Raw genomic sequence first — 14,071 nt, 5'->3', positions numbered from 1 at the left:
CCATGTGCAAAACCCCTCTTATTATGAGGGGATGATTGGGGGTTTTAGGAAACAAACACTCCCCACAGGCATTTTCTGCCACTAAATTAGGGAATCGCGTGGCGAGCAATTCCTCACGTCTCTTACCTGAATTCAGGAGGAGTCATAATTGAAGAGCTGCAGCTGTCTTCAGTTAGGCCTCATGCACACGACCCCCTCTGTATTACGGTCTGCCAAATACAGACACCTACCGTGTGCACTCCGCCCTTTTCTCACTCCCGTCAGTAGGACTGGCTACCGCGATGCTGACAAGAATAGGACGTGTTCTATCATTTGTGGAATGATACGATATCAGTTTTTATTTTTTTGTTAGTTTTTATTTTATTTTATTTTATTGGGGACCGATGGCAAAAAAATAGTCCATGTGCTGACCACAAAAAATGCAGCTTGCACACAGATGGAAAATACGGTCGTGTGCATGAAGCCTTAAAGGGGTTGTCTGGGTCAGAGCTGAACCCGGACATACCCTTATTTTCACCCAGGCAGCCCCCCTGAGGCTGCTCCCTTGCCCTGCGCTAAATCGTGCCGGGCACAGGCTCTTTTGTTTATCATAACACACTGCTGGGCTCTGATGGGTGGGCTTTAGCGCCTGTGATGTCACCGTGCTTCCTGGCAGCCCTATGCAGAGCCCCTGTACGTTACTGGATCTCCAAAAAATGCCTTTGCCCTGCACGATTTAGCGCAGGGAAAAGGAGAGCATCGGAATATGAACTGCTCCGATGCTCAAGTCAGGGGGGCTGCCTGGGCGAAAATGGAGGGATGTCCGGGTTCAGCTCTGAACCCAGACAACCCCTTTACGGCTGTATTAGAGAGCCACATCAGGCAGGCGATTGTCGGGAGGAAAGCGTTCGTCAGCGGAGGAGACCACTGCTATTACATTCAGCGATCTCCTCCTCAGTATAAGGAGGAGCGATTGTTAAGCCCCTCTGTCTACCCTATACCACATCATTGTTTCCTGGAAGCAGATTGTGATTACACAGCGCCATCCTGCCGCCGGCAAACAATGATTTTTAAGCAAGCCTAAAAACCTGGATTGCCCGATGAACGAGCGTCCTACTAGCATCTAGTAGGAATATAACAACATATAGTAATAAGAATAGATGCTACAGAACTATTGTTACATGGGGAGTGCAAGTGGTTGCTCAAACGGACAAGTCCGGAGAGGTTTTTCATCAATATACAGTGCATACATCATCAATAGGATATACCGTAACTGTGTGATCACTGGGGCTCCTGCGCTCTTCTGCTCTGAATGCTGTGCCTCTACGACACCTTATTAGGGAACTATGTAGAGTCTTCCTTTACCAGACCTCTAATGGGAGGTTGCTAAGGCGAATCCCCCTAACCCCATATTTGCCTCCCTAAATGTGTAAGAGAGCTTACGAAGACCCTGCAGTTTTTCTGCTGCCAGTGCTGAAAACTGACAGAAGTCCTCCCCTCCATCTAACCAGCACCTCTGTAGATTGAACTGCAAAATTCAGCACTGACCGTAAAGCCTCATGCAGACGTCCATGGAACACGGTCTGTGAAATACCGGACTGGCACTGCAGGAGCGCACGGTGTCATAGCAACCAATGACGTTGTGCGTTCCTGCAATGCCAGTCCGGTATCTGCATGAGGCTTAAAGGTGGATTTAGACCGCTAGATAATTGGGCAGCTTACGGTCGTTCTGGGCAATCTGCGAAACGCACGTTCATCGGGTCAAATGATCATTTCTGGGCAGCAGATGGTGGCGTCTAAACAACGATCTGCTGCCCATAAACAATGCAGATGTATGAGGATGAGCGATTGCAAAAGTGATCCCTCGTCATACTGTGGAGGTGATTGCTTCATGTAAATGAAGAGCTCCACCTCCACTGAACGAGCAGCCGACTGTCGGGAAGGAATGATTCCTTCCAGTCAGTCTACTGCTCGTCTGCCTGTGTAAATCCACCTTTGGCATACAGGAACATAGTACACCTACTGTCAGCGCTGAACGCTGCACTTTTCTCCCTATTCCCAGCGCTAACCAGAGACACGAGGGGAAGGAGCATTCAGCGGGAACAGCAGATAAACTGCAGGGTCACATTAGGAAACTCAGTACACATTTAGCAAGGCAAGGACTGAGAGAGGGGTACCAGAGGCAGGCTGAGAAACCTTTGCATCGTACAGTTATCCTGCATCTTAGTAGTCAGTACAACGCTGAAGCTCTCTTTAGCAGCACTCAGTTGGAGGATGGCTAAGGGGAGACTTTACATGCAGTGTTCTAATCACAAATTAACATATTCTTTCCATTTTGTTGTAATGGAGTTAATGGTGCTCCATGGGATGTTCAAAGTTTTTTTTAAACCCAACCCTGATCTATAATTGATGTGTTTGGAGATTGGTCATGGTCTTCAGGTTGCTTACTCAGTGGTGTAGAGCCTTCCAGAACGGGTGTACCTATACCCACATCATGTGACACTGCACACAGGGGACTTTATTTAACTAATGATGCCATTTCTGAAGTTAACTACTTGGACCAGTCCTTATTTAAGGGTTTCATAGAAAAGAGGTTGAATACATTTGCACTCACAAATTGACTGTTTAACCCCTTAAGGATCGGGCCCGTTTTCATTCTTGCATTTTCGTCTGTTCGCATAGCCATATGATAACTTATTTTTTGTATGATAAGTAGTTTTTTTTTTTTTTATGACCCCATTTAACCCCTTGAGGACATGACGATTTTCGACTGCGGTTTTGTTTTGTTAACTCTCTGCCTTCCTGGAGCCATAACTTTTTATTTTTCTTTCATAAAGCCATATGGCGATTGTTATTTTGCATGACAAGTTGCACTTTCTAATTACATTATTTAATATTGCATACGATTTAGTGGGAAGCTGAAGAAAAATTCCAAATTGGATGGAATTGCGAAAAAAACGCAATTGCACCATAGTTTTATGGGCTTTATTTTTCTAGCTTTCTGTATGAGATGAAACTGACCTGTTAACGTCATTGTCTGGGTCAGTACAATTATAGTAATACCACATTTATATAGTTTTTTTTTTTATGTTTTAATACTAAAACACAAAACATTTTTATTTTTCTTTGCATCTCCATTTTCTGACGACATAATTTCCATCCACGGAGCTCTGTGAGCTGTCATAGTTTGGCCTCGTGCACACGACCGTTGTTGTGTTCTGCATCGGGGCCGCAAAAGATGTGGTTAGCACTCCGTGTGCTGTCCGCATCCGTTGCTCCGTTCCGTGGCCCCGCAAATAAAATATAGCATGTCCTATTCTTTTGCCGACAAGAATAGGCATTTCTACAATGGGCCTTCTGTTCCGCAAATTGCGGAAGGCACACGGGCGGCTTCCATTTTCTGCGTATCCGCAGTGTGCATGAGGGATTTGTAGTTTTTATTGTTACCATTTTGGAATGTATGTGACTTTTGATCACTTTTGATTCAGTTTCTTTTGGGAGGGGAAGTGTTGGAAAAAAAATTGCAAATCGGCCATTTTCATACAGTTTTTCTCATTACACCATTCACTGTATGAGATAGATACATTTATATTTTAATAGTATGCTCATTTTGGGATATGGCGGTGTAAAGGATCTTTATTTTGTTTGTTTATTGTTTATTTCTAATATGGGGAATGGGGATGATTAGAATGTATGTGTGTATGTATATATGTGTATGTATATGTGTGTATGTATGTATGTATGTATGTATGTATATATATATATATATATATATATATATATATATATATAATATAATTTTTTTATTTTTTTTTAAACCTTTTACACATTTTTAATTTTCTAAAGAGACTTTAACTAGCAATTGTTAGATCGCTTGTCCCATAGACTGCAATGAATTACCATGGCAGCCTATGCAAGTTGCACTATGTTCTTATGAAGCCCTGCCACCTGCAGGCTTCCATAGGAACTACTGGATCCTCTAGAGGGGCAGAAGCTATCACAAGTAATTAATGGCTCCTCCAATCACCTTGCAGTGGAGCTGTTCTGGCTTTGGGAGTGCAGCGCTCCTGGGGAAAGCTGCCTTGGATGCTGTGGTCTTAATTGATCACAATATCTGAGCGGTCAAAAGCATATGATCGGCATTATTGGCTCTCAAACAGCTGATTGGTGGGTGTCCCGGGTGTCGTACCCCCATTGACCAGATACTGAGGATAGATCATCAGTACATCATCAGTATATCGGTCTGAGAAAACCCTTTTAATTTAAAGTCATCCCAGGTTTTAATACAGCAAGAAATACTAAGGTAGTGAATACGTTTTCAAGGCACTGTATATGTTAGACCTGTACAGCACAAATTTACTATATATATATATATATATATCCAAATCTGACTTTCTTTTCATGTAGTATGTCCTCGAGCCTTTTCTAAACTGTCACTGTTATTTTCAGATACAGACGTTTCATGTAGATGCACCGTGTAAAACCGTAGAAGACCTTACCAGTGGGGTGGCAATGGCCATGGTCCTTCAGAAAATGTAAGTTAGCACCTCAATATATATTTATTATCTGGAGATAAGTCTATGGACTAGTTCACACCTATAACATTCCAAACCAATGTCAACCACATTTTTTATGATGGACATCTCACAGACAACAGATGATAGCATTCTGAGTTCTTTGTTCCCATCTAGCCTTGCTTTTTTGAAGGTGGGTGGAACGGAAGCCCCACCTGAAAAGTGTGAACTGAGCGTTAGGCCTCTTTCACATGAGCGTGACTGTTTGGCTCCGGATGCGTTCAGTGAAACTCGCACCATTTTGCAAGCAAGTTCAGTCAGTTTTGTCTGCGATTGTGTTCAGTTGTTCAGTTTTTTCCACGCGGGTGCAATGCGTTTTGATACATTTTTCATGCATGTGATAAAAAACTGAAGGTTTACAAACAACATCTCCTAGCAACCATCAGTGAAAAATGCATTGCACCCGCACTTGCTTCCGGATGCGATGCGATTTTCACGCAACCCCATTCACTTCTATGGGGCCAGGGCTGCGTGAAAAACGCAGAATATAGAACATGCAGCGATTTTCATGTACACAGAACCATTGAAATGAATGGGGCCAGATTCAGTGCGGGTGCTAATGGTTTCATTTGATGTGTCGGTTTCCCTTGCTACGAGTACCCTCTGGGAAAAAGTAGGTGCTTTCTTATAACAGTTGTTTCACCGGCGGACGAGAATCTCTATGACCGTTTAGGGAAAATAAAGCGGGATACTCTTAGAACAGTGCTTGAGAATACAATAAATAGCAAGGAAAAGTCCTCTCTGTCTTGTATGGCATCCACCTAAATGGGGTAGGGATCTGGAGTCAGGCAAATGGATCCAGCGCTGGTGTTTCCGAGCAGAAAGGAGAGCACCGAAGACCTGTACTAAAAAGATGTGGTACTCACCGGCAATTAACATTTTGACTTTTATTCATAATCGATTAAAAGAACAGGTCAAAGTTGTGGTATGCATAAACAGGCAAAGGCCGTTTCGCATTGGCACACACTTCCTTGGGCCTGGTATGTGATGAAATGGGTGCACATCATATATATGCGCCTACCATCTCGTCCCCAAAATTACAGGTAACAATAGAACAAATGTACATTATCATAAAGAGACACAGAAATATTCTTCGTCATTGAGGCCTAAAGGACCCATTGCAGATAATCCAACTGAATGGGCATCACCTAAAGTGGCACTCGATTGATTCCTGCCATTACTTGGAAATTGTTATGTTCTTCTCTTACATGCTGCATTAATGTAGGTCACGGGTCCATACACACGTCCGTAGAATGAGTCCGCATCTGTTCCGCAATTCTGCCGAACGGGTGCGGACCCATTCATTCTCTATGGGGCAGGAATGTGTGCTGTCCGTATCCGCATTTCCGGAGAGTGCCCCCGGTCCCGGAAAAAAATAGAACATGTCCTATTCTTATCCGGAATTGCGGACAAGATTAGGCAGTTCTATTGGGATCCACAATACACTACGGACATGTGAATAGTCCCTTATGCCTCCCCGTGCACTAGCATGAGTGCTCAGTCTACACCAGAAGTTCAGGGAAAGGAGCTGGGCTTAATGCCCATTCTCTTCAGTGTATGCCCAGAGCACTATGAAAGAGGGGGAAACTACAAAACCTCACCAGTACCAGGACACTGGCACTACAGAAAGTGTTACCCAGCTTTCCCAGTTGCCTGAATATCAAGTGTAGCCAGGAGGGATTTCTCACCCTGTCTGTCTAGGCAAATTTGACATTCATCAGAGTTGGAGAGCTGGATTACAAGTCTTGTGGACCTGTACACACTGTCCATATAATGTAACCTTTACATTCTGTAAGTAACCCAACTTTCCTAGGACCCTAAAATGAAAATGTGCCTAGCTATGACACTGTTTTAGGAGTGAGAAGGGGGTTTATCAGGGTAGATTTACTATTCTGCAGTGGTACTTATGATGGCCACCTAAGAGTTTACAGGAGGCCTGGTGAGCATCTACTGCCATCATGTGGGGTGTGGGGCACCATCAGGATTAGTGGTGATATACTGTGGGAGATAGGAGTTTGAACATTCGAGGAGCATGTTGTGGGGGAATGTAATCAACGTATAACAGATTGTCTATTCTGTGCGCCCCCCCCCAAAAAAAAGAACGTCCTATACTTGTCTGTTTGACGGCCAAGGATAGGACAGTTCTATAGAGGGCAGGAGGTTCTGTTCAGCAAAATGCGGAACGCACACGGCTGGTATCCGTGTTTTGCAGATCCACAGTTTGCAGACTGCAAAAACGGCTACGGCCGGGTCTCCTCCAATGAATTAGGCCTCATGTTCACTATGAAAGGGCTGGCTGTCAGTCTGGATCCCTTCTGCTATGAGGGGAGGGAGCTTCACTTAGTGTGTGTGTATATATAATATATATATATAATATATACACACGAGTGTCTACCTGTATGTGTGCCTGGGCCACAACACGTCATGCAGCAAAAGATCACAGTAGCAGCACAATACTACATTGCAACTAGTGCAAGTGAATGGGGTGCTCAGCCGACAGCTGTAATAAATCCTGCCCTGCGGGTCACAGTAGGGCACTATTCCCTCTCGCTAGCTGCTATGTGGCACCCCCGTTGGCTACAAGACGTGTATTGCGTGCCAATGTCAAGGTGTAGCCCCAGGCACAATGCTTGCCTGCGTGTGTAGAGGTATGCGTGGAAAGGTGTGCCAGCACGTCTAGATATGTACAGTTGTCGTCGGTGTTAAATGGATGTTCATTGCAGAAAACAAATATTTGTTCCTGGCCACGGCAGCTTCTTCTGTTTCCGTAATAGGCCTGATGTAATATACATAAGGGGCGCACTATGCAGATAGTGTAGGAGGGTAGTGCACCACTGAGGTTTGTTTGATGCCTGCTACAGCGGTATACGTGTAAAAGAAGGCCGACCTGCATGGGTAGGAGGAGAGTGAAAGTACTCCTGTCTATGTGTAAAAGGAGTGTAGGAAAACTTTCCTGTGTGTTTGCCTGATTATTGACACATATTATTTTTTATTTTTTTATTTAAAGGGCTTCTGTCAGCCCACTAAACAGTTATTTTTTTTATTTTTTGGGTTAATATTAATCCCCACACTGCAAGCTCCCTATACATAAGCTAAATATTCATTTTGGTTCTGTAGATTTTGTTAAAAAGCAAGTTTTATAATATGTAAATTACCTTGCTACCAGCAAGTAGGGCGGCTACTTGCTGGTAGCAGCCGCATCCTCCGCTGCTAATGACGCCCCCTCCGCTGTGTGATTGACAGGGCCAGGGAACCGGATCGTTCTCTGCTGGCCCTGTTTGAATTCAAAATATCGCTGCGCAGTACCTATCTTTAATCGGCGCAGGCGCACTGGGAGGCGGCCGCTCCATCCTCAATGCGCCTGCGCCGGGTGTAGATGTGACGTCATCGGCGCAGGCGAACTGAGAATGGAGCGGCCGACAGAGCGGCCGCCTCTCAGTGCGCCGATTAAAGACAGGTACGGCACAGGCGCGAGATTTGGAATTCAATCAGGGCCAGCAGAGAACGATTCCGTTCCCTGGCCCTGTCAATCACACAGCGGAGGGGGCGCCATTAGCAGCGGAGGATGCGGCTGCTACCAGCAAGTAGCCGCCCTACTTGCTGGTAGCAAGGTAATTTACATATTATAAAAATAGCTTTTTATCAAATTCTACTGAACCAAAATGATTATTTAGCTTATGTATAGGGAGCTCGCAGTATAGGGATTATTAATAACCCAAAAAACGGTTTAGTGGGCTGACAGAAGCCCTTTAAACATTCATAATTTTAAAGTTGATCAAGAAAGAGATAAACAAATACATAATATAATATAATTATATAATGAAAAAAAGAATTGCAGACGGAAAAGGAGAGGGAGGGAAAAAAATGAACCTTTTTTGTTTAGGGCTGTAACTCCCTATTAGGACCCTGCGAGGTCTGTTCTTCCCTACATCTTTTGTAGATCAAAAGGATGATCTGAGTGAAGGAAAGCGTCCGCTAATATTTTCTTAGGCCTGGTTTCCTCTTCTCCCATCCTCCCTCATTCCAATCCCGCTTTTCATCTAGAAAGATGTAGAGGAGAACATTCTCCCAAAGAGCTTGATTCTGTTCCCTAATCGGAGTACAGAGGTTAGTTACTGTATGTTACCCTCTGTTAGCGTATGTTAGTACTCAGCTAGCTTGTATTACTATATCAGAGTATTGAGCTTAAAGGGGCTGACCCAGAGGTCGCGCTACATTATGTTTTGGAAGAGTAAAAATACTCCTCTTACCATATTTGAGGAGTATTTTCAGCCAATGAGTACAAAAGTTACAGTAATTCAAATAGTTAATACGAAGGCCTACATAACATTAAGGGGTTGCTATTCATGCAGGGAAACCATTACTAGTACTCTAAGATAGTAGGTCCTATTTTGTCCTTTTTCATGGACCGACAGCCCCCATACAGTGAAAGGGGACTGTTTTTAACAGCTGTTTCTCCGAAAGGCATTAGTGAAAATAAATGGACAATTTTTTACAATTTTTTTACTTTTTATCATGTGAATGTAGCCTAAGAAAAGGGTAGCAGGTAGTCCCCTCAGCCAGTCATCGACTCGGCGGGTATCGCCTGTGTACCAAGAGATACCAGGAAGTGGAGACCTGTCTGTAGAAGGTGAAAAGGGAACAAAAAAAAGTGACCAAACATTTTTGTGGCACCCAAACCTTTTTTTGATTACTGTAGTACAACCCATGGCAGGGGGAAAACCTCAATTTTCTTATCTGATTTTATTTTCTCTTTGTAAATTTCTTAGTAGTTGTTCATCTTTCATGTTCAGGCCTCCTAAGATCGGATCTTTCAGAGCTCTGTCATTGTAGCTATTATGTTAGGCTAGTTTCTCACTGCCATACACTACCTGACTACAATTGGGACCAGCGGAGATCCAGCCGCAACCCGGCAAATATGTCGAGAATTGAAAACTGTTGCGCAGTGTGGATTCTCGGCATGTCTACTGGGTTGCGGATCTCCTCTGGTCCCATTATAGTAGTGGGGCCGGCGGGTGTCAGGTAGCGTACGGCAGTGCTGGATCCGGACATCTAGATGTCTGACTCTAGTGTGACGCTAGTTTCACTTCCTAAAGTATTCTGTTGTGCCTATAGAAGGCCATTTCTTAGTGGAATGTGATGATTTGCTCTGTCTTTCACAGCGACCCTGCGTACTTTGATGAGAACTGGTTGAACAGGATTAAGACTGATGTGGGAGACAACTGGAGGCTGAAGGTACAGCTATTTGGAGAATCTTTCTACTGTTTATATGCCCTTTATCTTACCTTTTCCCTGCATTCCAGTGATTGGCAGGGGCACATTGTGCAGAAAAATGTTGACAATTCGGCTACCACCAAATTTTGCTACGTTATTTAGTGCAAGGTGCCATTATTGCATATGGTCTTTCAGGAGATCACAGGACTTTCTGTAATGATCCTCAGGGTGATGTGTGTCGATGCAATGTAATTCCGATTAATTAGACCACTAGTTCACAGTACCTGTAGGTTCTGACACTTGCATATAATGTGCTTGTAATTAAACTAATGAATAATTCCGATACAAAATATACAGCATCATATAGGATCAGTACAGAATGTACCTGCACAGTATGACTTTTTGTCCACCCATAGAGGAAAAGTGGCAGGTTAGGCTACTTTCACACTTGCGTTCGGAGCGGATCCATCTGGTATCTGTACAGACGGATCCGCTCCTATAATGCAAATGATGGTATCCGTTCAGAACGGATCCGTCTGCATTATATTTCTGAAAAAAGTCTAAGTGTAATTTGTATTCAGACGGATCCGTCCAGAAATTACATTGAAAGTCAATGGGTGGCGGATCTGTTTGAAAAATGCACCATATTGTGTCACCTTCGAACGCATCCGCCCCCATTATCTTCTATTGTAACTCTGGACTGATCCGTTTGGCTCCGCACGGCCAGGCGGACACCCGAACGCTGCAAGCGGAGCCCCGAACGCTAGTGTGAAAGTAGCCTAATTAGGTAACTTTCTATGATCTGCTGGCATGGGACTATGTTTGTCTCCTGCTGGATTATTAAGGCTACTTTCACACTAGCGCTTGATCGGATCCGTTCTGAACGGATCCGATCATATTAATGCAGACGGAGGCTCCGTTCAGTACGGATCCGTCTGCATTAATAACTTAGAAAAATTTCTAAGTGCGAAAGTAGCCTGAGCGGATCCGTTCAGACTTTCAATGTAAAGTCAATGGGGGACGGATCCGCTTGAAGATTGAGCCATATGGTGTCATCTTCAAGCGGATCCGTTCCCATTGACTTACATTGTAAGTCTGGACGGATCCGCACGGCCAGGCGGACAGCTGAACGCTGCAAGCAGCGTTCAGCTGTCCGCCTGTCCGTGCGGAGGCGAGCGGAGGCTGAACGCCGCCAGACTGATGCAGTCTGAGCGGATCCGCATCCATTCAGACTGCATCAGGGCTGGACGGAAGCGTTCTGCTCCGCTCGTGAGCTCCTTCAAACGGAGCTCACGAGCGGACAGCAGAATGCTAGTGTGAAAGTAGCCTTAAATTGCTGCACCACCAGATGGAATAGTTACTCTGTGTGTGTGTGTGCGTTTGTATGTATATATTTACACACTCTATATGGACAAAAGTATCAGGACACCTACACAATACACCTACGGGAGCTTTTATGACATCCCATTGTAATTCCATAGGCATTAGTATAGAGTTGCTCCCCACTTTGCAAGTAAAACAGCTTCCACTCTGCTGGGAAGGCTTTCTACAAGCTTTTGGAGTGTGTCTGTGGGAATCTTTGCCCATTCATCCAGAGGAGCATTTGTGAGGTCAGACACTGATGTTGGATGGCAGGGACTGTCTCGCAATCTCTGTTCTAGTTAAAGAGGACCTGTCACCACTCCTTCAGCTTCATGCCGTGATAACATTCTGGAGTATCTAGTCTTATGCCTCTATGTTGTGCCATTCCTTTATTATTTCTCCTAGAAGTTATGACTGCAGACTTCTAGCAATTCATTAAGGGGACAGAGGGGTGGTAACAAGTTTGGGGGGTGTACCTGCACAGTGATTGGACAGTGTGACACTGTGCAGGTACACCCCCCTCCCCCCTACTTGTTACCGCCCCTCTGTACCCTTACTGCAGACTGCTAGCAAGTCATACATAACTTTTAGTAGAAATAATAAAGGAATGGCACAACATACAGACATAAGACTAGATGTTCCAGAACTGTTATTACATGGGGAATACATGAAATTATTAAAAAAAAGGATGTCAGAGGTGGTGACAGGTCCTCTTTATTCTAAAAGGAGTTTGATGGGTGGAGGTCAGGCATCTGTGCAGACCATTCAAGTTCTTCCACACCAAACTCGCCCAACCATGGCTTTATGGATCTTACTTTGTTCACTGGGGAGCAGTTAAGCTGGAACAGAAAGCCCCCCCCCCCCCCCCATCTGCTCCCACAACGTTTGAAGCATGCAATTGTCCAAAATGTCTTGGTACGAGGAAGCATTAAAATGTATTTTCTTTTTAACTAATGGGTCTAGGGCAAACAACCCCATAGCATTATCCTCCTACACCGAATTTCAGAGTTGGCACAATGCAGTTAGGCAGGTAACATTTTCCTGGCATTCCCCAAAGCTAGACTCGTCCATTAGACTGCAGATCCAAAACACGTCTCCACTGCTCCAGAGTCCAGTAGAGGCATGCTTTACCACTCCATCCAACGCTTGGCATTCCCCTCTGTAATGTGAGGCTTGCACATAGCTGCTCTGAAAACCCATGTCGTGAACCTCCTGGCGAACAGCAGAGCCCTGGTGAATTTTCTGCACTATGCGCCTCAGCCCTCTGTGACCCAGCTCGGTAACTGTACATGGTCTGCTGTGGTTCCAGAACATTACAATGATACCACTCACAGTTTATGTTGGGCTATATAGGAGGGAAGAAACATCTGACTTGTTGCAGCAGTGTCATGCTATTACAGGACCATGCTGGAATTTCCTGAGCTCTTTAGAATGATCCACTCTTACAAATGTTTGAAAAGACAGATGGCATGCCTAGTTGCTGGATTTTATACTCTTGTGTCAATGGGACTGAGTAAAATATAATTTACGCTGCAGTGTATGGATGCTCCATGAAACTTCTACCTCGCATGACCTATTGAGTGACATTCACCTGGCCTAGCAATAATCTTTATTCTTGGCTTCGTGAGTGCTCAAGGTTTAGCATAAGCTTCACCTTTAAATCACAACAGGTGTTGTCCATTACGCAGCTGTAACGTGTGAACTCGGCCTATGGGTTTGGATTGGGCCTTATTGACTGTAAAGAGATCAGCAGATACACGGATTAGCATTGTGCGACTACAACTCTGTTCACATTTGCTGTGGTTTCCGTTATATAAAGTGATCCTACGACACTGTGCACTATGGTCTTTGGTTGCTCCCACTGATTTCAATGCCTGACGTGTCCATTGTTTTGACTGGAATGGTGCATGGAACCTCTGACATCAATGTGAACATGGCCTAAATGTAAAGCTACCTTCACGTGACATGTTTTTGCAGCTGTGAAAAATCTGCATGTAATTTCATACCCTGTCTTACAAAATATGATGATGCTATGAGTTCGGTCTTTAAATTTGGAGTCAGTCCAGAATCCGGATGTGTGAATGCGGCCTTACTAGTGGTACTTCTGTCTTTCTCCATGGCCCTAGTTAATGCTTTATGTGGCCACAAATGGCGTCCGACTTATAGCAGGACAGCTCAGAGCCCGCTATTGTGTTATCAGCCCCAAAATGTCCCCACGTACATTATTGTGTGGAATTTGACTGGTGTGCGTTGTAATAGGTGAATGATATGTGATCTATAATATCTCATTTTTCTCATTTAGATTAGTAATCTGAAGAAGATTTTAAAGGGTATTTTGGACTACAATCATGAGGTAATTAAGCTTCTAATTGGAACGGTAAAGGTAATGTCGTTCTTAAGGTTTATGAGGAATAATTTTCTATTTTATCATCGTGAAAGATGAAAATGTTGGTGGCAGTTGCTTCACAGAGGGGTTAATCGTTCTGCACCGTAAGGGTAAATGCGCACGTTGTGGATTTGTATGCAGAAAATCTGCATCAAATCTGCACCAAAAGCACATTAAAAAAAACATATAAATCCACACTATTTATTGCGGTTTTGGTAATTTTTTAATTTTTTTTTGTGTGTGTTCTTTATGCAGCTTCTGTTCATGTTACCAACTCCATTAAAATCTATGGTCCAAACAACTCTGCATAAGCTGTGGAATCGCACAAACAATTGACATGCTGTGGATTTGAAAATCCACATTCCAGGTCAATTTTCGTGTGTAAAAAAATATGCAAAGTGTACATGAGATTTGGCAGATCTTGTCCACTTTGCTGGTACTTTGTTATTCTGCGGTTTTTCTGCATTAAAATCCACTTTAGAAAATAAAGTACGTAATCGGCAAAGTGTGCAGGTACCCTAAGTCTGCTTTCAGACAGGCGAGTATGGTCCGGGAA

The 14,071-nt window shown here is 44.0% G+C and overlaps 1 protein-coding gene across 4 annotated transcripts in view; it reads left to right on the top strand.

The window, feature by feature from the left end:
• The window catches only part of HOOK3 (hook microtubule tethering protein 3), a 96,350-nt gene that overhangs the window by 11,845 nt on the left and 70,434 nt on the right, over positions 1-14,071 (top strand). For all 4 annotated transcript variants that reach the window (XM_044270662.1, XM_044270672.1, XM_044270681.1 and 1 more), the window contains exons 2-4: positions 4,429-4,514; positions 9,716-9,788; positions 13,432-13,482. In XM_044270662.1, coding sequence (XP_044126597.1) covers positions 4,429-4,514; positions 9,716-9,788; positions 13,432-13,482 — 210 coding nt within the window. The remainder of the gene's footprint in view (positions 1-4,428; positions 4,515-9,715; positions 9,789-13,431; positions 13,483-14,071) is intronic.

Source organism: Bufo gargarizans, chromosome 1, assembly GCF_014858855.1.
Source record: "Bufo gargarizans isolate SCDJY-AF-19 chromosome 1, ASM1485885v1, whole genome shotgun sequence".
In the NCBI taxonomy this organism is placed as follows: domain Eukaryota; kingdom Metazoa; phylum Chordata; class Amphibia; order Anura; family Bufonidae; genus Bufo; species Bufo gargarizans.
The sequence above is the reverse complement of the archived record's forward strand: the minus strand, read 5'-3'. Positions and strand labels throughout refer to the sequence as shown.